This window comes from Hyla sarda, chromosome 2 (assembly GCF_029499605.1).
Source record: "Hyla sarda isolate aHylSar1 chromosome 2, aHylSar1.hap1, whole genome shotgun sequence".
Classification (NCBI taxonomy): domain Eukaryota; kingdom Metazoa; phylum Chordata; class Amphibia; order Anura; family Hylidae; genus Hyla; species Hyla sarda.
This window is the reverse complement of record NC_079190.1, coordinates 193,855,643-193,879,090: the sequence shown is the minus strand read 5'-3', so window position 1 is coordinate 193,879,090 and position 23,448 is coordinate 193,855,643. Positions and strand designations below refer to the sequence as shown.

The following is a 23,448-nucleotide window of genomic DNA, read 5'->3' as shown; positions in this document are numbered from 1 at the left end:
TATCATCAAGATATACAACAACACAGGAGTATAACAGATCACGAAAAATTTCATTAACAAAGTCTTGGAAGACAGCAGGGGCGTTGCACAGGCCAAAGGGCATGACCAGATACTCAAAGTGTCCATCTCTGGTGTTAAATGCTGTTTTCCACTCATCCCCCTCTCTGATGCGGATGAGGTTATAGGCGCCTCTTAAGTCCAATTTAGTAAAGATGTGGGCACCTTGGAGGCGATCAAAGAGTTCAGAGATGAGGGGTAAGGGGTAGCGGTTCTTAACCGTGATTTTATTAAGTCCGCGGTAGTCAATGCAAGGACGTAGAGAGCCATCTTTTTTGGACACAAAGAAAAATCCGGCTCCGGCAGGAGAGGAGGATTTACGGATAAAGCCCTTTTTTAGATTCTCCTGGACGTATTCAGACATGGCAAGAGTCTCTGGGGCAGAGAGAGGATAAATTCTGCCCCGGGGTGGAGTAGTGCCCGGGAGGAGGTCGATAGGACAATCATAAGGCCTGTGAGGAGGTAGAGTCTCCGCTTGTTTTTTGCAGAAAACATCCGCGAAGTCCATATAGGCCTTAGGGAGACCGGTTACTGGAGAAAGCACAGAGTCACGGCAAGGGTTACTGGGAACCGGTTTTAGACAGTCCTTGGAACAAGAGGGCCCCCAACTCTTGATCTCCCCAGTGGACCAATCCAGGGTTGGGGAATGAAGTTGAAGCCAGGGAAGTCCAAGGAGAATTTCCGAGGTGCAATTGGGGAGGACCAAAAGTTCAATCCTCTCGTGATGAGATCCGATGCTCATTAGAAGGGGCTCCGTGCGGAAACGTATGGAACAGTCCAATCTTTCATTGTTTATACAATTGATGTAAAGGGGTCTGGTGAGACTGGTCACTGGGATGTTGAACCTGTTGACGAGAGAGGCCAAAATAAAATTTCCTGCAGATCCAGAGTCCAAGAAGGCCACAGAAGAGAAGGAGAAGGCAGAGGCAGACATCCGCACAGGCACAGTAAGACGTGGAGAAGCAGAGTAGACATCAAGGATTGTCTCACCTTTGTGCGGAGTCAGCGTACGTCTTTCCAGGCGGGGAGGGCGGATAGGACAATCCCTCAGGAAGTGTTCGGTACTAGCACAGTACAGGCAGAGGTTCTCCATGCGGCGTCGTGTCCTCTCTTGAGATGTCAGGCGAGACCGGTCGACCTGCATAGCCTCCACGGCGGGAGGCACAGGAACAGATTGCAGGGAACCAGAGGAGAGAGGAGCCGAGGAGAAGAAACGCCTCGTGCGAACAGAGTCCATATCTTGGCGGAGCTCCTGACGCCTTTCGGAAAAACGCATGTCAATGCGAGTGGCTAGGTGAATAAGTTCATGAAGATTAGCAGGCATTTCTCGTGCGGCCAGAACATCTTTAATGTTGCTGGATAGGCCTTTTTTAAAGGTCGCGCAGAGGGCCTCATTGTTCCAGGATAATTCAGAAGCAAGAGTACGGAATTGTACGGCATACTCGCCAACGGAAGAATTACCCTGGACCAGGTTCAACAGGGCAGTCTCAGCAGAAGAGGCTCGGGCAGGTTCCTCAAAGACACTTCGAATTTCCGAGAAGAAGGAGTGTACAGAGGCAGTGACGGGGTCATTGCGGTCCCAGAGTGGTGTGGCCCAAGCCAGGGCTTTTCCAGACAGCAGGCTGACTACGAAAGCCACCTTAGACCTTTCAGTGGGGAACTGGTCCGACATCATCTCCAAGTGTAATGAACATTGGGAAAGGAAGCCACGGCAAAACTTAGAGTCCCCATCAAATTTATCCGGCAAGGATAGTCGTAGTCCAGAAGCGGCCACTCGCTGCGGAGGCGGTGCAGGAGCTGGCGGAGGAGATGATTGCTGGAGCTGTGGTAGTAACTGTTGTAGCATAACAGTCAGTTGAGACAGCTGTTGGCCTTGTTGCGCTATCTGTTGTGACTGCTGGGCGACCACCGTGGTGAGGTCAGCGACAACTGGCAGAGGAACTTCAGCGGGATCCATGGCCGGATCTACTGTCACGATGCCGGCTGGCAGGTAGTGGATCCTCTGTGCCAGAGAGGGATTGGCGTGGACCGTGCTAGAGGATCGGTTCTAAGTCACTACTGGTTTTCACCAGACTGTCACGATGCCGGCTGGCAGGTAGTGGATCCTCTGTGCCAGAGAGGGATTGGCGTGGACCGTGCTAGAGGATCGGTTCTAAGTCACTACTGGTTTTCACCAGAGCCCGCCGCAAAGCGGGATGGTCTTGCTGCGGCGGTAGTGACCAGGTCGTATCCCCTAGCAACGGCTCAACCTCTCTGGCTGCTGAAGATAGGCGCGGTACAAGGGAGTAGACAGAAGCAAGGTCGGACGTAGCAGAAGGTCGGGGCAGGCAGCAAGGATCGTAGTCAGGGGCAACGGCAGGAGGTCTGGAACACAGGCTAGGAACACACAAGGAAACGCTTTCACTGGCACTAAGGCAACAAGATCCGGCGAGGGAGTGAAGGGGAAGTGAGGTGATATAGGGAAGTGCACAGGTGTAAAGACTAATTGGAACCACTGCGCCAATCAGCGGCGCAGTGGCCCTTTAAATCGCAAAGACCCGGCGCGCGCGCGCCCTAGGGAGCGGGGCCGCGCGCGCCGGGACAGAACTGACGGAGAGCGAGTCAGGTACGGGAGCCGGGGTGCGCATCGCGAGCGGGCGCTACCCGCATCGCGAATCGCATCCCGGCCAGAGGCGGTATCGCAGCGCCCCGGGTCCGTGGAACCGACCGGAGCGCTGCAGTGAGAGGAGTGTAGCGAGCGCTCCGGGGAGGAGCGGGGACCCGGAGCGCTCGGCGTAACAGTGCTTAACCTCAGACTAGGTTGAAGGTTCACCTTTCATCAAGACAACTCTGTAAATGTCCATAGACATGACTTGCACTTAATCAAACATCTCTGGAGAGACCTGAAAATGGCTGTCCACAGATGGTCCCCATCCAGACTGACAGAACCCAAGAGGATCTCGAGAGAAAATCCCCAAATATAGGTGTGTGACCCTTGTGTCATCATATAGTAATGACCATAAATGTTGGCACCCCCGAAATTTTTCTAGAAAACAAAGTATTTCTCACAGAAAAGGATTGCAGTAACACATGTTTTGCTATGCTTGTTTATTCCCTTTGTGTGTATTGGAACTAAACCAAAAAAGCTAATTGGACATAATGTCATACCAAACTCCAAAAATGGGCTGGACAAAATTATTGGCACCCTTAACTTAATATTTGGTTGCACACCCTTTGGAAAAAATAACTGAAATCAGTTGCTTCCTATAACCATCAATAAGCTTCTTACACCTCTCAGCCGGAATGTTGGACCATTCTTCCTTTGCAAACTGCTCCAGGTCTCTCTTATTGGAAGGGTGCCTTTTCCCAACAGCAATTTTAAGACCTCTCCACAGGTGTTCAGTGGTATTTAGATCTGGACTCATTGCTGGCCACTTCAGAACTCTCCAGCGCTTTGTTGCCATCCATTTCTGAGTGCTTTTTGACGTATGTTTGGGTCATTGTCCTGCTTGAAAACCCAAGATCTCAGACGCAAACCCAGCTTTTTGACACTGGGCTGTACAGTATGACCCAAATTCCATTGGTAATCATCAGATTTCATGATGCCTGGCACACCTTCAAGGCACCCAGTGCCAGAGGCAGCAAAACAACCCCAAAACACCATTGAACCTCCACCATATTTCACTGTAGGTACTGTGTTCTTTTCTTTGTAGGCCTCATTTCATTTTCGGTAAACAGTAGAATGATGTGCTTTACCAAAAAGCTCTATTATGGTCTCATCTGTCCACAAGATGTTTTCCCAGAAGGATTTTGGGTTACTCAAGCTCATATTGGCAAAATGTAGTCTTGCTTTTTTATGTCTCTGTGTCAGCAATGGGGTCCTCCTGGGTCTCCTGCCATAGCGTTTAATTTCATTTATATGTCGACGGATAGTTCTCGCTGACACAGGTCCCAGCGCATGCGCCCCTTCGCTTATCCCCTGTGCGCGCCACAGCATGTGTCATCATGGCAAGCGTCCGCCGCCTACCTCCTCAGTAGTGTTGAGCGGCATAGGCCATATTCGAATTCGCGAATATTCGCGAATATATGGACGAATGTTCGTCATATATTCGCGAATATTCGCATATTCGTTATATCCTCGTATTATTTTCGCATATGCGAATATTCGCGTATGCGAAAATTAACATATGTGAAAATTTGCACATACAAAATTAACACAGCGAAAATTCGCATATGCGAATTTCCGCACGTCAGTCTCACACAGTAGTATTAGAGCCTTCTTTACACCACACAAGCTGGAAGCAGAGAGGGATGATCACTGTGATGTGTACTGTGAAGAAAAAAAAACAAAAAAAAAAAACGAATATTCGTAATTACGAATATATAGTGCTATATTCGCGAAATTCGCAAATTCGCGAATATGCGATATTCGCGAATAATATTCGAATTGCGAATATTCGCGAGCAACACTACTCCTCAGTGCTCATGCCCAGTGCTAGAGGCAGGGAGCATTCTTCCTCTGTGCCTCTAGGCATTAGGAATAGATGCAACAGAGCGCACATCTCAGGTCACCGGCACAGCAAGAAGAAAGAAGAGGATGGGGCGTTATTAGATATTCAGTAATAATAAAGGTGTAGATCTGAATAAAGTTTTTATGAACAGCAGAGCATGACGACACACGCCGCGGCGTGCACAGGGGATATGCAAAGGGGCGCATGCGCTGGGACCTGTGTGTCCATCACACAGCAGTCCCAGCATTGCCGTGCAGGGGACAGGCGTGGCAGCGGCGGGGCATTGCGAACCCCACCAACTGTGTGCGGCTTCCATCAAAACTGTTTTTTGGGGTAATAAAGGATGGCATACTGAAGGTAAAAACACTGCCTAATACACAATCTGCACACAGTACAGAGCCTTATATGGCCCAGATTTGATGACAGTTTTGCTTTAACCCCTTAACCCCTTAAGGACGCAGGACGTAAATGTACGTCCTGGTGAGGTGGTACTTAACGCACCAGGACGTACATTTACGTCCTGTGCATAACCGCGGGCATCGGAGCGATGCCCGTGTCATGCGCGGCTGATCCCGGCTGCTGATCGCAGCCAGGGACCCGCCGGCAATGGCCGACGCCCGCGATCTCGCGGGCGTCCGCCATTAACCCCTCAGGTGCCGGGATCAATACAGATCCCGGCATCTGCGGCAGTGCACGATTTAAATGAACGATCGGATCGCCCGCAGCGCTGCTGCGGGGATCCGATCATTCATAGCGCCGCACGGAGGTCCCCTCACCTTCCTCCGTCCGGCTCCTGGCGTCTCCTGCTCTGGTCTGTGATCGAGCAGATCAGAGCAGAAGATGACCGATAATACTGATCTGTTCTATGTCCTATACATAGAATAGATCAGTATTAGCAATCATGGTATTGCTATGAATAGTCCCCTATGGGGACTATTCAAGTGTAAAAAAAATTTAAAAAAATGTAAAAGTAAAAGTAAAAAAAAAGTAAAAAATCCCCTCCCCCAATAAAAAAGTAAAACGTCCGTTTTTTCCTATTTTACCCCCAAAAAGCGTAAAAAACATTTTTTATAGACATATTTGGTATCGCCGCGTGCGTAAATGTCCGAACTATTAAAATAAAATGTTAATGATCCCGTACGGTGAACGGCATGAACGAAAAAAAAAAAGTCAAAAATTCCTACTTTTTTAATACATTTTATTAAAAAAAAAAAAATTATAAAAATTGTATTAAAAGTTTTTTATGTGGTATAAAAAAAAAGTACAGATCATGGCGCAAAAAATGAGCCCCCATACCGCCGCTTATACGGAAAAATAAAAAAGTTAGAGGTCATCAAAATAAAGGGATTATACGTACTAATTTGGTTAAAAAGTTTGTGATTTTTTTTAAGCGCAACAATAATATAAAAGTATATAAAAATGGGTATCATTTTAATCGTATTGAGAACACAGAATAAAGAACACATGTAATTTTTACCATAAATTGTACGGCGTGAAAACGAAACCTTCCAAAATTAGCAAAATTGTGTTTTTCGTTTTAATTTCCCCACAAAAATAGTGTTTTTTGGTTGCGCCATACATTTTATGATATAATGAGTGATGTCATTACAAAGGACAACTGGTCGCGCAAAAAACAAGCCCTCATACTAGTCTGTGGATGAAAATATAAAAGAGTTATGATTTTTAGAAGGCGAGGAGGAAAAAATGAAAACGTAAAAATTTAATTGTCTGAGTCCTTAAGGCCAAAATGGGCTGAGTCCTTAAGGGGTTAAGGACGCAGGGTTTTCAGTTTTTGCATTTAAATTTTTTCCTCATCACCTTCTAAAAATCATAACGCTTTCAATTTTGCACCTAAAATTCCATATTATGGCTTATTTTTTGCGCAACCAATTCTACTTTGCAGTGACATAAGTCATTTTACCAAAATATCCACGGCAAAACGGAAAAATAATTCATTGTGTGACAAAATTGAACATTTTGTAACTTTTGGTGGTTTCCGTTTCTACAAAGTGCATTTTTCGGTAAAAATGACACCCTACTTATATAGGTTTGAATTTGTATTACTTCTAAAAAAAAATCATAACTACATGCAGGAAAATGTATATGTTTAAAATTGTTATCTTCTGACCCCAATAACTTTAAAATTTTTCCGCGTACGGGCCGGAATTAGGGCTCATTTTTTGCGCTGTGATCTTTAGTTTTTTTTGGTACCATTTTTATATTGATCAGACTTTTTGATCGCTTTTTATTCATTTTTTCATGATATAAAAAGGGACCAAAAATATGCTATTTTTGGACTTTGGAATTTTTTTGCGCGTACGCCATTGACCGTGCGATTTAACAATATATTTTTATAGTTTGTGTATATAATGTGCTTGCAATTTTATATATTGATTCCAAAATAATAAAGAGCTGTTAAGATATAAATATGGTCAGGGGTGCTGTAATATTTTGCAAAAAGCACTCCCAGACCCCCTCAGAGCACCTATGTAGGATTACTCTTATGGGTAATACCCCCTTGGTCACTTATTTCCGGCGACCAATTCACCCTCACCCAACGCGTTTCTATCACTTGTTATTCAGTGAAGTCATCAGGGGTGTTTTATAGAATTATAGGAGTAATATTAAAGACAGATGAACTGTAATCCAACACTGTCATATATGCTCTTATACTTAAAAAGACCGTATGGGTCACATGAAGCCTCTTTGCCAGTGAGGGTCTCACTGTTAACCTCGGACCGGCAACCGATAAGAAGGCTTCTGAGAAGTATAAACGGCAGCGCGCACTCTCGGAATGGTGATGAGACCGTCTGACATCCAGCCCAGCGCGTCATAGCGGGTCGGGCCCGGCCTCTAACAACAGCCGGGACCCGTGGCTAATAGCGGCGGCATTGTTCGAGGCGCCGCGCCCTATTAACCCTTTAGACGCGGCATTCAAAGTTGAACGCCACATCTAAAGTGAAACTAAATCACTGCCGGTTAGCTCAGGGGGCTGTTCGGGATCCCGAACAGCTGTAGGACACGAGGAGGGTCTCCTACCTTGCCTCCTGGTGTCCGATCGCCGAATGACTGCTAAGTGCCTGAGATCCAGGCATGAGCAGTCAAGCGGCAGAATCATCGATCAATGGTTTCTTATGAGAAACCACTGATCAATGTAAAATATCAGTGTGTGCAGTGTTATAGCTCCCTATGGGAGCTATAACTCTGCAAAGAAAAAAAAAGTGAATAAAGATCATTTAACCCCTCCCCTAATAAAAGTTTGAATCACCCCCCTTTTCCCATTTAAAAAAAAAAACCAGTGTAAATAAAAATAAACATATGTGGTATCGCCGTGTGCGGAAATGTCCAAATTATAAAAATATATCGTTAATTAAATCGCATGGTCAATGGCGTACGCGCAAAAAAATTCCAAAGTCCAAAATAGTGCATTTTTGGTCACTTTTTATATAATGAAAAAACTTATAAAAAGCGATCAATAAGTCCTATCAATGCAAAAATGGTACCACTATAAAATTCAGATCACGGCGCAAAAAATGAGCCCTCATACCGCCCCATACGCGTAAAAATCTAAAAGGTATAGGGGTCAGAAGATGAAAATTTTAAACGTATAAATTTTCCTGCATTTAGTTATGATTTTTTCCAGAAGTACAACAAAATCATTTTAACCATATGGACCTACAGAATAAAGAGAAGGTGTTATTTTTTCCGAAAAATGTACTGTGTAGAAACGGAAGCCCCCAAAATTTACAAAATGGCGTTTTTTTCCTCAATTTTGTCTTACAATGAATTTTTTTTCCGTTTCGTCGTAGATTTTTGGGTAAAATGACTGATGTCATTACAAAGTAGAATTGGTGGTGCAAAAAATAAGCCATATGGATTTTTAGGTGCAAAATTGAAAGAGTTATGATTTTTTAAAGGTAAGGAGAAAAAACGAAAATGCAAAAACGGAAAACCCCCGGGTCCTTAAGGGGTTAAGTCATAAAAGCCTTTGAGTTAATCCAAAGTAGAATGTTTTACATGACACACGAGCTTTTGTCTTAAATTGTGTGTTAGCACTCTCACACTCTCTAATACTGGTCACTAGAACTTTAACATGGCACCTCATGTTTTACAGGACATGTTTCACTCAGAACAGGCCTCGTCATGGTCGACCAAAGGAGTTGAGTGCACGTGCTCAGCGTAATTTCTAGCAGTTGTCTTGATGGCTTCTAGCGTCTCCTTACCTTTAAAAAATCATAATTCTTTCAATTTTGCACCTAAAAATCCATATGATGGCTTATTTTTTTGCGCCACCGATTCTACATTGTAATGACATTAGTCATTTTACCTAAAAATCTACAGCAAAACAGAAAAAAATCATTATGCGACAAAATTGAAAAAAAAATGCCATTTTGTAACTTTTGGGGCTTCCGTTTCTATGTAGTAAATTTTTCTGTAAAAATGACACCTTCTCTTTATTCTGTAGGTCCATACGATTAAAATGATACCCTACTCATATAGGTTTGATTTTGTCATACTTCTGGAAAAAATCATAACTACATGCACAAAAATGTATACATTTAAAATTGTCATCTTCTGACCCCTATAACTTTTTTTATAACACTGCACACACTGATCTTTTACATTGATCATTGTTATCCCATAGGATAACATTGATCAATGATTCTGCGGCTTGACTGCTCATGCCTGGATCTCAGGCACTGAGCAGTCATGCAGTGATCAGACACGCAGGAGGAAGGTAGGGGCCCTCCTTGTGTGTTCCAGCTGTTTGGGACCCGAACAGCCGAATGAGCTAGCCGGGATAGGTTTACTTTCACTTTAGACACAGTGATCAACTTTAAACACCACGTCTAAAGGGTTAATAGTGCGTGGCACCACGATCATTAGCCACGAGTCCTGGCTATGGGGGCCACGCAGTATTTTGAGGAAGCAGTGCGTACGGGCACAGTCCCGTTCCCGAGTCCTTAAGGACTCAGGGCGTACCTGTACGTCCTGTGTCCCGCTAACGGGGTTTAAACCGTTCTCACAAGCAGAGAACGGGTTATACCCCGTGGGTCCCGGTTGCTACGGGCAGCCAGGAACCACGGCTAATGCCTGGCACCGCCGATCGGGCCGATGCCTGGTATTAACCCTTTAGACGCCATGATCAAAGTTGATCACAGCGTCTAAACTGAAAGTGAAACTATCCCGGCAGCTCAGCGGAGCTGATCGGGACTATCACGACAGAATTGCGATGTTCCGATCAGTTTACTGGACGACAGGAGGGTCCTCACCTGCCTCCTCATCGTCCAATTGTCGATCTGCCGATCGGCGGTGCCAGGCATTAGCCGTGGTTCCTGGCTGCCTGAACAGTGAATGCAATCAGAAGCTTGCATAGTATAGCCCCCTAAGGGCTAAAAAAGTTGGTAAAAAAACATAAGAGTGTACATGTGAATAAGCGCCCCCCCTAATAAAAGTTTAAATCACCCCCCTTTTCCTATTTTTTAAATAAAACAATGTAATAGAAAAAAAAATAATCATATGTGGTACCGCCTCGCGCATAAATGTCCGAACTATTAAAATATAAGGTTAGCTAAACCACACGGTCGATGGCGTACTTAAAAAAAAAATACCAAAGTCCAAAACAGTGAATTTTTGGTTACTTTATATTCCAGAAAAATATTAATAAAAAGCGATCAAAAAGTCCCATCAAAACAAAAATGGTACCGATAAAAACTACAGACTACGGGGCAAAAGAATAAGCCGGGAAGCAACACTGTGTGTGGACAGCTCTCCCCCTCGTGTTTCCAGCACCAGCGCACGGGCTAGCCACAGCGTCCCCGGACCGTCTCAACGATTTAACAAAGGAATGTCCGGCGCCAAGTGCGGTAAAAGACAGGTATTTTATTGTAGGATCAGCGGATACAAACTTGCATCAGGCAGGAGCCGATGCGTTTCGGACCGCTACAGGTCATGGCATAACACACAGGATAAAATCCAAACTTTAAATACTTTCTTAGGAACATCACATGTATCATGACATCACACTTAATAAAAACATGTGGAAAACATGGAAGTGGAACAATGGATGTATATGTATACATGAATTCAGGCAGAAAAAACCTACACAAAAAACTTATGCAATTATATAACAGCCCTACACAAAGTAATAAACAATAGAAAAGTCATTATGAATTTAAAAAAAAAATCACTTATCTATTGTTTATTACTTTTTGTAGGGCTGTTATATAATTGCATTCATTTTTTGTGTAGGTTTTTTCTGCCTGAATTCATGTATACATATACATCCATTGTTCCATTTCCATGTTTTCCACATGTCTTTATTAAGTGTGATGTCATTATACATGTGATGTTCCTCAGAAAGTATTTAAAGTTTGGATTTTATCCTGTGTGTTATGCCATGACCTGTAGCGGTCCGAAACGCATCGGCTCCTGCCTGATGCAAGTTTGTATCCGCTGATCCTACAATAAAATACCTGTCGTTTTACCACACTTGGCGCCGGACATTACATTGTTATATCAAAAAAATAAGCCCTCATTTAGCACCATACGCGCAAGTTATAGGGGTCAGAAGATGACAATTTTTAACATACTAATTTTGGTGCATGTAGTTATAATTTTTTTAAAGTAGTAAAATAAATAAAACCTCTATATATTGGGTATCCCTACAGAATAAAGATAATGGCCCTTATTTACTAAGAGAGGAATGTAGGTTTCTTTGTGGGTTTTAATTCCCTACAATTTATTTTCCATGGAATTTACTAAAGTTTCCCTACATTTTGCACTTTTACCTACACTTTGCTTTTTTTACATTTGCTTTTTTTTACACATGCTCTGATCTGTCTGGTTTTCCTCAGCTCAAATCCACCACATTTTATGTGGAAACCTTAGTGAATATGTTGGGGTTTTGTGAAAATGTTGGGAAAACGCCCCTTTTCGGAGACCACGCCCCTTTTTGGGTTTAAATTCTGGCGCAAAATCTGGCGCAGACAGAATTTCTGGCGCAATGCGTCAGAATCTGGCGCACAACGATGAGCGAATTGAATCTGACGAATCCGAATTAGTTACGAATTTCAAGAAAAATTTGCTTTGCGATGAATCCGAATATCGCCTTGATTTGATCGCACAAATCGCTTAATTAAACTCCATTTAGTGTGGTCCAGGCTCCAGGACATCTAAGATGGCGTCTCCACTTGTAAGGACATGGAGCAAGGAATGCTGGGAAGGCGGGAAAACAGGTAGGCGGGATGATCCTGAATCACATGCAGTATGCAGCCAGCCACCCCTGTGATGTCACAGCCCTATATAATTGGCAGCCATCTTGTGGCCAGTCACATCAGCATTTTATTGCAGAGAGAAAGAGAGAGAGAGGGACAGAGAGCAGGGTGTGTTGCACAGAAAAGCATTTTTACAGCAGCAATTCACCTCAAGCCCAAATGCAGCCTAGAAGCACCGATAGGGAAGGGAGAGAGATTGAGAGAGAAAGTTCAAATGTGGGTGTAGTACACGGTGACTGTGTGCTGCAGCACTGGTGCGTACAACAACTGAAAAGCTAATAGTAGCCAGTTAGGGTGAGCAGATCACTAAAAGCCATAATCACCTGCTATTAGTGCCTAATACTGGTTGCGTAGCGGAGCATATTATCCTCTACTAAGTGTAACCTGTGTGTACCTAGGTGGTGTATCATTTTGATCCTCTTAAAGTCTTAAAGGCCTAGTTACTGTGAAAGGCCAATCAAAAGTACACACCTGCTGCTGTTCTAGACAAATACTGTTTTAAGCATAGTGGAGTGTATTGTACTCCCCTCATAAGTGCATACCACGTACGTACATCAAAGTGGTGTACCATTTTGTTCCTGTTATAGTCCTAAGGGCCTAATTACTGTGAAAGGCCAGCCAAAAGTACATACCTGCTGGTGTTGTAGACAAATACTGTTTTAAGCGTAGTGGAGCATATTGTCCTCCCCTCATATACAAACTAAGTATGTCAGGCAGAGAAGTGCCAGGATGTGCACAGAGGAGTGGCAGAGGCCTAAATTCATCAGGTGCAGGCAGAGGTCACAGCAGACTAAGGGCGAGTGGCACAGGAGTTGCAGCAAGAGGCCTGAGCTCTCGGTATCAACTAGCAGTCATGTCTCGATCAGCAAACCATCTGCCATCATTGATTGGATAACACGGTCATCTACTTCATCACAAGTGACATCTGACACCCCCAGTCAACAGTCGGTGGGTTTCTCAGACACAACTCTCAATTGGCATGGCTCAGGAGCAGTCCCTGTCCTCCCATTGCCTCTGTCCTATACTGTTCCCTTCCCCACAGAAGTATCTTATGCTGTGGGTTTAGCTCCATTATTTAGTGAGGACGATCTACTAGAGGACAGTCAGCAGCTACTGCCCAGCCAAGAAGTTGAGGAGACATACGCCGCTTCCTCCGCTAGGCGAGCAAGTAGTGATGAGGAGAGTTGTGTGGGAGGTAGTGTTGCGAGAGTTTAGGCTCCTGAAGCAGACAATGTTGAGGAACCTGAGGACATCAGTGACGTTCAGACACAACTCGATGATGATGAAGTTGATTGCACTTGGGAGCCGGGTGCAGAATGGGCTTCATCATCATCAGGAGAAGAGGGTTGCAGGTTGCCCGTAAGCAGCAGCTGAGCCAGCAAGGTGGTATCATGGTTGGCAGTCAGCATGGTGGCAGAAGTGGAAAGTCTGGAGCCAAACGTGCCCGGGGTAGACCACCTGCTTTGAGGCAGCCTACCTTACCGGGAGGTAGTGGAACAGGGGTTCCTGGATTCGGCGGCAGTAGCAGTCAATCAGTGCGGACTGTTGGTGGGAAAAACAGCTACTCATTGATGTGGCAGTTTTTTTTTTTCAAGCATCCAGGGGAGGTTAAAGGGGTATTCCAGGAAAAAACTTTTTTTTTATATATCAACTGGTTCCAGAAAGTTAAACAGATTTGTAAATTACTTCTATTAAAAATTCTTAATCCTTTCAGTACTTATGAGCTTCTGAAGTTAAGGTTGTTCTTTTCTGTCTAAGTAATCTCTGATGACACGTGTCTCGGGAAATGCCCAGTTTAGAAGCAAATTCCCATAGTAAACATCTTCTAAACTGGGCAGTTCCCGAGACAGGTGTCATCAGAGATTACTTAGACAGAAAAGAACAACCTAAACTTCAGAAGCTCATAAGTACTGAAAGGATTAATATTTTTTAATAGAAGTAATTTACAAATCTGTTTAACTTTCTGGAGCCAGTTGATATATATAAAAAAAAGTTTTTTCCTGGATAACCCCTTTAACGTGCAAGATGTGTCGGCAGAAGGTGAAGCATGGCAAGGGTCCCACTGTTGGCACCACGGCCCTGCATCAACATATGCAGCGTCATCATAAAGCGGCCTGGGAGAACCGTGGCTATGATGTGGTGGTCCAGCCTGCTGCATCACCCAGTGGCACCCTGCTCCCTGTTTCAGCCAGCCAAGGCTCCACCACCTCAGCCGAAAGTAGCTGTCTGTCATACCCATCTTCTGTCGCTCCAGATGCTCCTGCTCCTCCTATTTTGAATCAGTCATTCTGCCAGCAATCCATCGGCGAAGCCATGTCCAAGAGACAACAGTTTGTGCCCACTCATCCAATGGCGCAGAAGCTGAATGTGCTCCTGTCCAAGTTGCTGGTGCTTCAGTCCCTTCCTTTTCAAGTGGTGGACTCTGACCCTTTCAGAGAACTGATGGCTTGTACCGAGCTAAGGTGAAGAGTCCCAAGCCATCACTTCTTTGCGAAGAAGGCAGTACCAGCCCTGCCCAATTTTGTGGAACAGACGGTGGGCCAGTCCTTGAGCCTGCCGGTGTTTACCAAAGTGCACGGCAGCGCTGACGCGTGGAGCTGTAACTACGGTCAGGGACAATACATGTCCTTTACGGCCCACTGTATGAATGTGGTTCCTGCACAGTCACAACAGCAACTTTGTGCAAGTCACGCCGCTTCCGCCTCCACACTCGCCATTGGTCCTGTGACAATGTGCGACTCCTCCTCCTCATCCTTCACCGTGTCCTCAACCCCCACTGCATGGACAAGTCTCAGTGCCCCTCCAGCATACCATGTGAGCAGGGCACGGCGCTGTCCTGCTGTTCTTCACATGGTTTGCCTTGGTGAACGGAGTCACACGGGGGAGGAACTGCTAAAAGTCATTCATCAAAAATCGAATCATGGCTTACTCCAGGAAAACTGGAAATGGGAACCTTGGTGACCGACAATGGGAAGAACATCTTGTCTGCGCTTTGACAAGGAAGCCTGAGCCATGCTCCCTGCATGGCACTTGTTCAATCTGGTTGTCAAGCGTTTCCTGAAGTGTGCCCCCCATCTGCAAGACATCCTAACAATGGGAAGGAAACTGTGCATGCACTTCAGCCACTCGTACACCGCAAAGCACACCCTCCTTGAGCTGCAGCGTCAGAATGGTATCCTCCAACATAGTCTGATTTGCGACGTTTCCACACGTTGGAATTTCATCCTCCATATGTTGGACCAACTATACGAACAGAGAAAAGCCATCACCGATTTCTTGATGATTCAAGCGGATAGGGGGACTTCCCTGTGTAACTTCAATTTCAACTAGTGGCAGCTCATACATGACACCTGCCGTTTGCTCAGGCCCTTTAAGGAAGCCACATTATTAGTCATTGCCAGGATTACGGCATGAACTATGTAATTCCACTGCTTCATTTACTACAACACGTGTTGGAAACGATGGCCGGTCAGGGCACTGGAGACGTGGCGCCTGCATCTCACGGCCACATGAGCCCTGTGGGGGCTGAACTGGAAGAGGAGGGGGAGGAGTTTAGGTTTCACGAAATGGGCGGTTTTTATAGTCATCTGACAGGAGAGGAGGAGCAGGACCAGCCAGAGGGGCTAGAGGGTGATGAGGAAGATGAGACACAAGACCCAGACACACCGTGGCAGTATGCAGTGGAGATGAAGGCAGGGAGCCCCTCCGAGTCACTTGCACAAATGGCACGATGCATGCTCACTCGCTTGCATAGTGACCGCCATTCGGCAGTGGGATGACTTTTGGCTCTCTACCTTATTAGACCCTCGCTACCGGCACAAAATGTGGGCCTATTTTACACCCACTGAGAGGGAGGACAAACTAACCTACTACAGAGACATCCTACATAGTGCTGGGCGGTATACTGGTTCACACCGAATACCAAAAATTTTTCCCCGATATGAATTTTTCCCATACCGCAATACCGGTTGGGCCCCTCCCACCCCCTCGAATGACTTAATTATCAGCCGGCGCTGTTCTGCTTCTCTCTATCCCCCCGGTTTATCTGCCCAGTGCTGCGCTGTCCCCCACATCGGGGTACTAATCACCTCGTCCTTCTGTGAGTTGCGGGTCGCCGGCGGTGGAAATCTGTACTGTACTACACATTCGTTGTGCCCAGGCTGCAAATAAACAAAATAAACTTTAACTCACCTTTCTACGTTCCCCTGTCGTCGCTCCAGTAACGGTCTCATGCTGAGGATGGGAACGTCACAGAGCGGTCAGCCTATCACCGGCCACAGCGATGTCCCGTCTCGGTTGGTGATAGGCTGAGTGCACTGTCATGTAAGGAGCCGGCTGGCGCTCAGCCTATCACCGACCAAGGCGGGACATCGCTGTGGCCGATGATAGGCTGACGGCACTGTGACGTTCCCATCCCCAGCATAAGGCCGTTACCGGAGCAACGTGGGAAGGTGAGTTAAATTTTTTTTTTGGTTTTGCTTTTTTTTTTGCAGCCCGGGCACAAGGAATATGTAGTACAGTACAGATTTCCAGCGAGGACGAGGTGACATATGATTAGTTCCCCGATGTGGGGGACAACGCAGCGCTGGTCTGATGAACCGGGGTGGGGGTTAGAGAAGCAGCACCCATGGGTCACATGGGGGTGGGGTGGGGAAAATAACGTTAAATAACGTGTAACCATAAACCGTATAGAAACCGTAAAATACCGTGCCATAACTTACAAAAATATTGTGATACACATTTTTGGTCATAGCGCCCAGCTCGGCCGATGCCTATCTGCACTATCGTCCATCCTCTCGCAGGTCTGACATGGGGGGCCCTCTGCACCCACCTTCCACTGCCATGGCTGCTGGGGAGGGGTGGGGTGGCAGGAGCAGTACCAGCTCCATCAGCAGCAGCCTGAGTGTACAGTTGCTGAAGAGTAGCTTTCTTCACCCGCATAGTGAAGCAACTCATCAGCAGCAGGTAGACCTGGAGCAGGACCTGAAGCAGCAGGTGGTGACATTTCTTGACATGACCCTGCCAACACACCTTGAAGATCCTCTGGACTTCTAGGCAGCCCAACTTGACTTGTGGCCGCAACTAGCAGAGTTTCCCCTGGAAAAGCTGTCCTGCCGGCCAGTAGTGTGCCATCAGAGCGGGTTTTTAGTGTGGCGGGGGCCATAGTAACCCTAAGGAGAACTCGTCTGTCTTTTAATAAATGTGGAGAGACTGACCTTTGTGAAGATGAATCAGGCTTGGATCAGCCAAGATTTCCACCCACCAATGCCTAATGCATCAGAGTAGATTGACCATGGCGCCACACCAACACTTCACAAATATGCATAGTGCAAGACATATTTAAGGTGCTGCTCACCAGTTACAGAAATTAGTCAGCATCAGACCACAAGTATGTATTGAGGATATGCATTAGCTAACACTTTTCTTAGGATAAAATATATGGACCACAATTATTTTTATAGCTAAGAAAAGGAAAGGTGTACAAAAAACACCATGTGCCACCTACCTGCCAAGTATTGATGTGATGAAAAGACCTCTAAAAGGTGGAAGGGAACAATGTATGGTCCATTGTAACCAATGGGGGTAAAAGCTCCCCCTGTAAGGCCCTACTCTCGCAGTATTAATTCCCTTCTTAGCAAGTGTTACTCACCCTAAAAAGGGCAGCTCAACATAGGAACTCTCCCTATATCCACCTACAAAAACTGCCATTTCTCAGGGATTTTAGGTGGAAATAGGGAGAGTTTCCTGTGGGGGGCCGCCCTTTTTAGGGTGAGTAACACTTTCCAAGAAGGAAATTAATAGGGCAAGTGTAGGGCCTTACAGGGGAAGTTTTTACCCCCACCTGCTACAATGGACAATACGTTGTTCACTTCCACCTTTAGAGGAAAGTGTTACTAGTCTTAATATGGGCGGCCCCACACAGGAACCTCTCCCTATTTCCACCTAAAAACCCTGGGAAATTGTAGTGCTTGTAGGTGAAAATAGGGAGAGGTTGCTGTGTGGGGCTGCCCTTTTTAGGGCAAGTAAAACTTGCCAAGAAGGGAATTAATAATGCAAGAGTAGGGCCTTACAGGGGAAGTTTTTACCCCCACTGGTTACAATGGACCATACGTTGTTCCCTTCCACCTTTTAGAGGTCTTTGCATTACATCAATACTTTGTGTACGTGGCACATTGTGTTTTTTTTGCACACCTTTCCTGTGCACATCCTCAATACTTGTGCACACTAACACTTTTACAAAAGACTGTTTTTTCTTCTGCCTACCTGCCTCAGCTACTATTCTGATCCTGCCCCCCGCCTGATGCCACACATCTGATGCCAAGTTTACCTTTTTTCACCCACCATCTTCACCGGGTACTAGTATTGTCAACCACCGCTCCACTCTGCCACCGGGTCATTTTCAGGACTTCTGGTGCTGTTGATGCCACCATATGTTCTCTTTATGCTGATGCCAGCTCCAGGCAGTCTCATTCTGACACCATATGTTCTCCTCATGCTGATGCCAGCTCCAGGCTGTCTCATACTGCCACCATATGTTCTCCTCATGCTGATGCCAGCTCCAGGCTGTCTCATACTGCCACCTTATGTTCTCCTCATGCTGATGCCAGCTCCAGGCTGTCTCATACTGCCACCATATGTTCTCCTCATGCTGATGCCAGCTCCAGGCTGTGTCATTCAGCCACTATATGGTCTCTTCATGCTACCGTCAACTCCAAGCTGTTTCATTCAGCCACTATATGGTCTCCTCATACTGTTGCCAACTTCAGGCTGTGTCATTCAGCCACTATATGGTCTACTCTAGCTGCTGCCACCTCCAGGCTGTGTCACTATACTGCCATGTTGTTTCCTCATGCTGCTGGCACATTAAATAAAACTTTTTAGGTTTATGTATTTGAAATCTTCAATTTAAATGTTAAAAAATATATTTAAATATATGGTCTTGTCAGGCTGTTGTCACCTCCACGCTGGGTCATTCAGCCACTATATGGTCTCCTCATACTGCCGCCATCTCCACGCTGTGTCATTCCGCCACTATATGGTCTCCTCATACTGATACCACCTCCAGGCTCTGTCATTGTGCCGCTCTGTGACAGTGATTCTAATAGCGATGCCTCTAATCTGCATGTCATACTGAATAACAGTATTATTTCACTAACCCAGTACACTCCCTATGCGTGTTACAGCAAGTCAAAGTGTTCTAAACACCTATTGAGGCACATTGTAGGCCAGAAATAGCCGTTTTTAATAGTGATTTGCCGCAAATAAATTCAGACCGAATCAAATTTCTTTGGAAAATTCGGCGAATTGGCCGAATCTAATTCATCAAAAAAAATTTGATCATCTCTAGTGAACACATCCTAAGGCTATGTTTACAAACCATTTTGTTTAGCCCTATGATAAACCATTATTCTGTTCACACACAGTTTTTTTCAGCTATTTTTTGCTTTTGATTTATTGTATTAGACATTTATGGCTCACAAACATGCAAATATGGATCTGCTCCAGCTCACCGTGTAAACCCGTCCACGACTCAGACCAGTGCTTAGCAGCACCTTAGGAACAGGATACACAAAATAAAACGATCCAGCGCGGATATGTGCATAAAATTATCCAGTCTTTATTGTTAAAAAGCCAGTATATATCACAGGAAAGGTGATGCGTTTCAAGTGCTAATGTGCACTCTTAGTCTTACATGTGCTGGAACATAGCCTAAACCAAATATTAAAATCCCCTTTGCAGTAGGCATGTTTGTTGAAACATGAGTAATTTAGTGCTATGATTTAATTTTTCCCACTGTTATTAAAAAACAAACTAAAACTAATCACATTGAAAAATGGAAATGTTAATTGTCCTGTACATGACTCTTTAGAGATGTGAATTTGTATGATTTACTTGGTATCACCTAGGAAACAGTAAAGCTCATAGGGGGGTATGTATGAAGGATTTTACCCTGTTTTTTTTTACTGTGATTTGTCTCAAATTTCCTTTTATGTCACTTTTTGCGACAAACAATTGCGCCAAATGGTTTAGAACAAAATCACTGATTTCACTTTGTTAGTCGTGATTTCAGTTACAATCATTCTTTGGTCTGGAATTCATTAATTGCGACTTTTCGATTTGGCGCAGGTTTAGGCGCAAATACCTTCATTTAGGCGCAAATCTACACCATGAATAAAGTGACAGAGAAAATAGCTACAACAATAGAATGTCTCAAAGTCAGATTTACTGCCTGGAATTCTGGGGTCTGCGCCTTTTGTAGGGCTACATTTGAGCCAAAATTACAAACTTGCGTACGACAATTGATCATTTTGGCGCAAATATGCTCCATTTGACGCAAAAAAACATACATAAAATCACACATTGCTACACCATTATTGATACATGTCCCCCATAGTCTGTTCTGGAAGCAAAAATTAACTTAAGCATTCCCTTTGTCACAGAGAAATATCTCAGGAAACCCAATTGCTAGACTCTGTCAATTAAGCTTTATTGTTATACCAGAAGAATTTAAAGTGGAACAGTCAAATGGTTCCATTATAAATGTATTTGCAGAATACTCTGAATAGATGTATGATTTAGCATGTCACAAAAAATGTCTGTCTGGAATTATGGATTCATAATTATATTTTTTTTGGCAATAGAAGAATAGAAGAACATAGAACATAGTTGGAAATGTTTAAAAAAATACAAATAAAAAAACTTCACACATAGTTCAATACAAAAAAATCATATTTATTTACAAGAAATATTCTATACATTGTGCATACATAAAAATGTACAAAATCAAAATAGAAAAAGTGTTCAAATGTGTACAAACATTGTTCAAAAATGATGCTCCTTGAAAACATTTAAAATTTTATCTGATGGACAATAAGCCAGAGAGTTTAAAAAAAATTCTTACCAAAACACCATCAAAGCTAGTAAAAAAATTAGTCTGGCTCCTAATTTAAAACACTAAGAATACAAAAAGATCAGGAAAAATGTATAAGTGATTCTGCAACTCAGATTGAAAGAATACAATAGATTTTTAGATGTGATTTGTTTTCTATTCATTAAATGAGATGAACAAGAGTATGAAAAACACAGTAATTCCCATTGAGCCACCCCTGTATACAGGACTCTTTAACAAGGGTTAGGCCTACCATTCAGCAGGGTCACAGCCACATTTCTGTACAAGCATATGACCTCATAAGCCCCCCCGTCAGTGGCCCTCTTCACTGGAACATATTTAGTATACCTGGGGTGTTTTTAATACTTTTCACTTGAGACTTTTCCAGGTAACACATGATGGACACTTGTCATGTGATCACTGAACTGCCCATTTGTAGACCAGTGTTTAGGATTATCAGGTATAAGTGCAAGGAATCCCTCACTTCAGAGCCATTCACATTGTTAGCCTATATCAGTGCTTGGTAAATCCCAAATAAAGTGCAACCCGATGCCTGCCAATGAACAGTATACATTTTGTGGGAGCACAGTGTACTACTGCCAGCATTTAGCAGGAGAAGCATGTGTAATACTTTACGTTCTATTCTACTGTACAATATTTTAGCGCCAAATGAATGTCACATACACTAATACCTCCATGTAAAGCTGTGCCCATGTGGACCAAGCAGTAACTTATATTGAACTACTTCTTAATGGTTCCTAGATCATCTTTTGACCCTTTGCCATTATATATCTTAGGTCATATGAACATAAATACAGTAAAGAAGAGTCTCACAAATACTGGAGTCTCCCATTACAAAGACTATAGTCTTCCTATCTATCACACTATATTCTATCATGCGATACTTGTAAAGCAGCAGATCTGCTATTTACTTGGACCGAGTTGACTGCAACCTAACCTTGATCCAGCAGTGTTAGTTCAGCATGGTGAGCGTTAAGTTTAGCAGCAGAACAAGACGTACACATTAATACAGATGTTTAACAGCTTTCAAATAAGCAAAGAAAAAAAAATCATATTTCTAGCTAGCGCATGTGCAAAATAACAGCATTTCAGAAGCAGGCGAGGCCTGAAAAGCCTTCTCTTTGTGTATGGACACACCTTATTAGCATTACATGAAGCTGTCTCTTTAAATTAACACTAGGATTAAATATTTCAGTGGTTTATTTTCTGATAACCAGAACAAAGCTAAACAGTACTAGGAAACGTAAACCCAACTACCAGCTCACATCTACCTTCCTAAAACTAAGCATATAGTATTTCCTGCATCCCATATGTCTTAACCGTTAAATATTTTAAAGAGACACATACTTCATTAACACTTCATTACGTAATATTTTTCTCTGTGACACCTAATAATTCATTTCATAAAGGTTACTATACATGGTTTATACTATGCACATGCCCATCCAGCAGGTGACCCTCTTTACTCTCATGAAATAAAATCTACAGCTTCGAGCGGCCACTTGGATGTTTTATTCGATAAGCCGATCTCGCTCTAAAACATCAAAGTCACACATTTAGGAAAATGTGTTGATGTATTTCTAAATACATACACAAGAAAGCTGACAGATCTGTAATTCCACAGTAACAATATGGCACATTATGGATCGATGGGAGCAGCTCCTCTTGGTCCACGTAAGAATATTGATTACCCCCCAAACAAGCAAACAATTGCAACTTTCACCACCCATATCTAAGCTCATCTTACTCTGGCAAAGCAGTAATAAATACTTATTGGCTTAGGCATATATTACTATACCCACCAACCAGTTTAGGTTTAAAGACCAATTCCATTCAATGGTCTCACAATATCTTGTTCAAGTATTGTTGATCTAACAATAGTAGCACATTATTGCACATCATTTCCCAATGCAGTCAGTGCATTCTTATGTAATGTGATCTTTTACGGGGCAATGCACTGAACTGAATCCTGGCACAGTGACTTTTCCTTTTCGGAGAAGATTGTCTTCCGTCCCTTGGTTTATCCTTTGTATAAGCATCTTTTCGTAGAGGAGGGGATGGTATGCACCCAGTGTACATGCTGCATCATAATATTTCTCATGGTAGTGGCACAGATCAGTCTGTCGGTATGAAGGGATATATTCATAAACATCCACTTGCCCACACACGGACATCATAATGAGAATACCTAAGAAATACAAGAACAGAAATATTTAATATGTAACCACAGTTTACTACTAAAAGGAATACAAAGTTAATATGTTAACTTAATTTATTGAATAATTTATTAAACAAGGTATAATAGTATAAAAGATAGGTCCCTGTTGTCAAGGTTGGACCCATCCTCATAAACAGATAGTTATGCCCTGTTCTGTGGATAGGGGATAACTTTCCAAGATATGGAAAACCCTTTTCAATACAAATTCTGCGACATTATTCATGTAATTCCTGTTCAGACATTTGCGTTCCATGGTCACAGACTAAAAGCAACACTTGTTTAGTCTGATCTTGTGGTTATGTGTTTATCTCTTCAATCTGGACCCTGCTTCCTAGACTACAAATAATAGAAGAGAGGCAATGGAAGTGAAGCAACATATAGCGGCACAGACTGCACACATGATCTGTTTGTTGTTAGGAACCATGGACAGAGAACAATCTGCAGTCTACCATTTAATGTACTGTGTGTACAGAAAGAATTTGGATATTTTACTTA

The 23,448-nt window shown here is 43.9% G+C and overlaps 2 protein-coding genes across 6 annotated transcripts in view; one reads left to right on the top strand and one right to left on the bottom strand.

Annotated features, from left to right (window-relative positions):
- The window catches only part of LOC130355643 (pinopsin-like), a 320,381-nt gene that overhangs the window by 292,111 nt on the left and 4,822 nt on the right, over positions 1-23,448 (top strand). The gene's annotated exons all lie outside the window — the stretch shown is intronic.
- Positions 20,563-23,448, bottom strand: part of ST6GAL2 (ST6 beta-galactoside alpha-2,6-sialyltransferase 2) — a 155,465-nt gene continuing 152,579 nt past the window's right edge. For all 5 annotated transcript variants that reach the window (XM_056556037.1, XM_056556036.1, XM_056556039.1 and 2 more), the window contains one exon: positions 20,563-22,923. In XM_056556037.1, the coding sequence (XP_056412012.1) occupies positions 22,661-22,923 (263 nt within the window). In that variant the 3' untranslated portion in view covers positions 20,563-22,660. The remainder of the gene's footprint in view (positions 22,924-23,448) is intronic.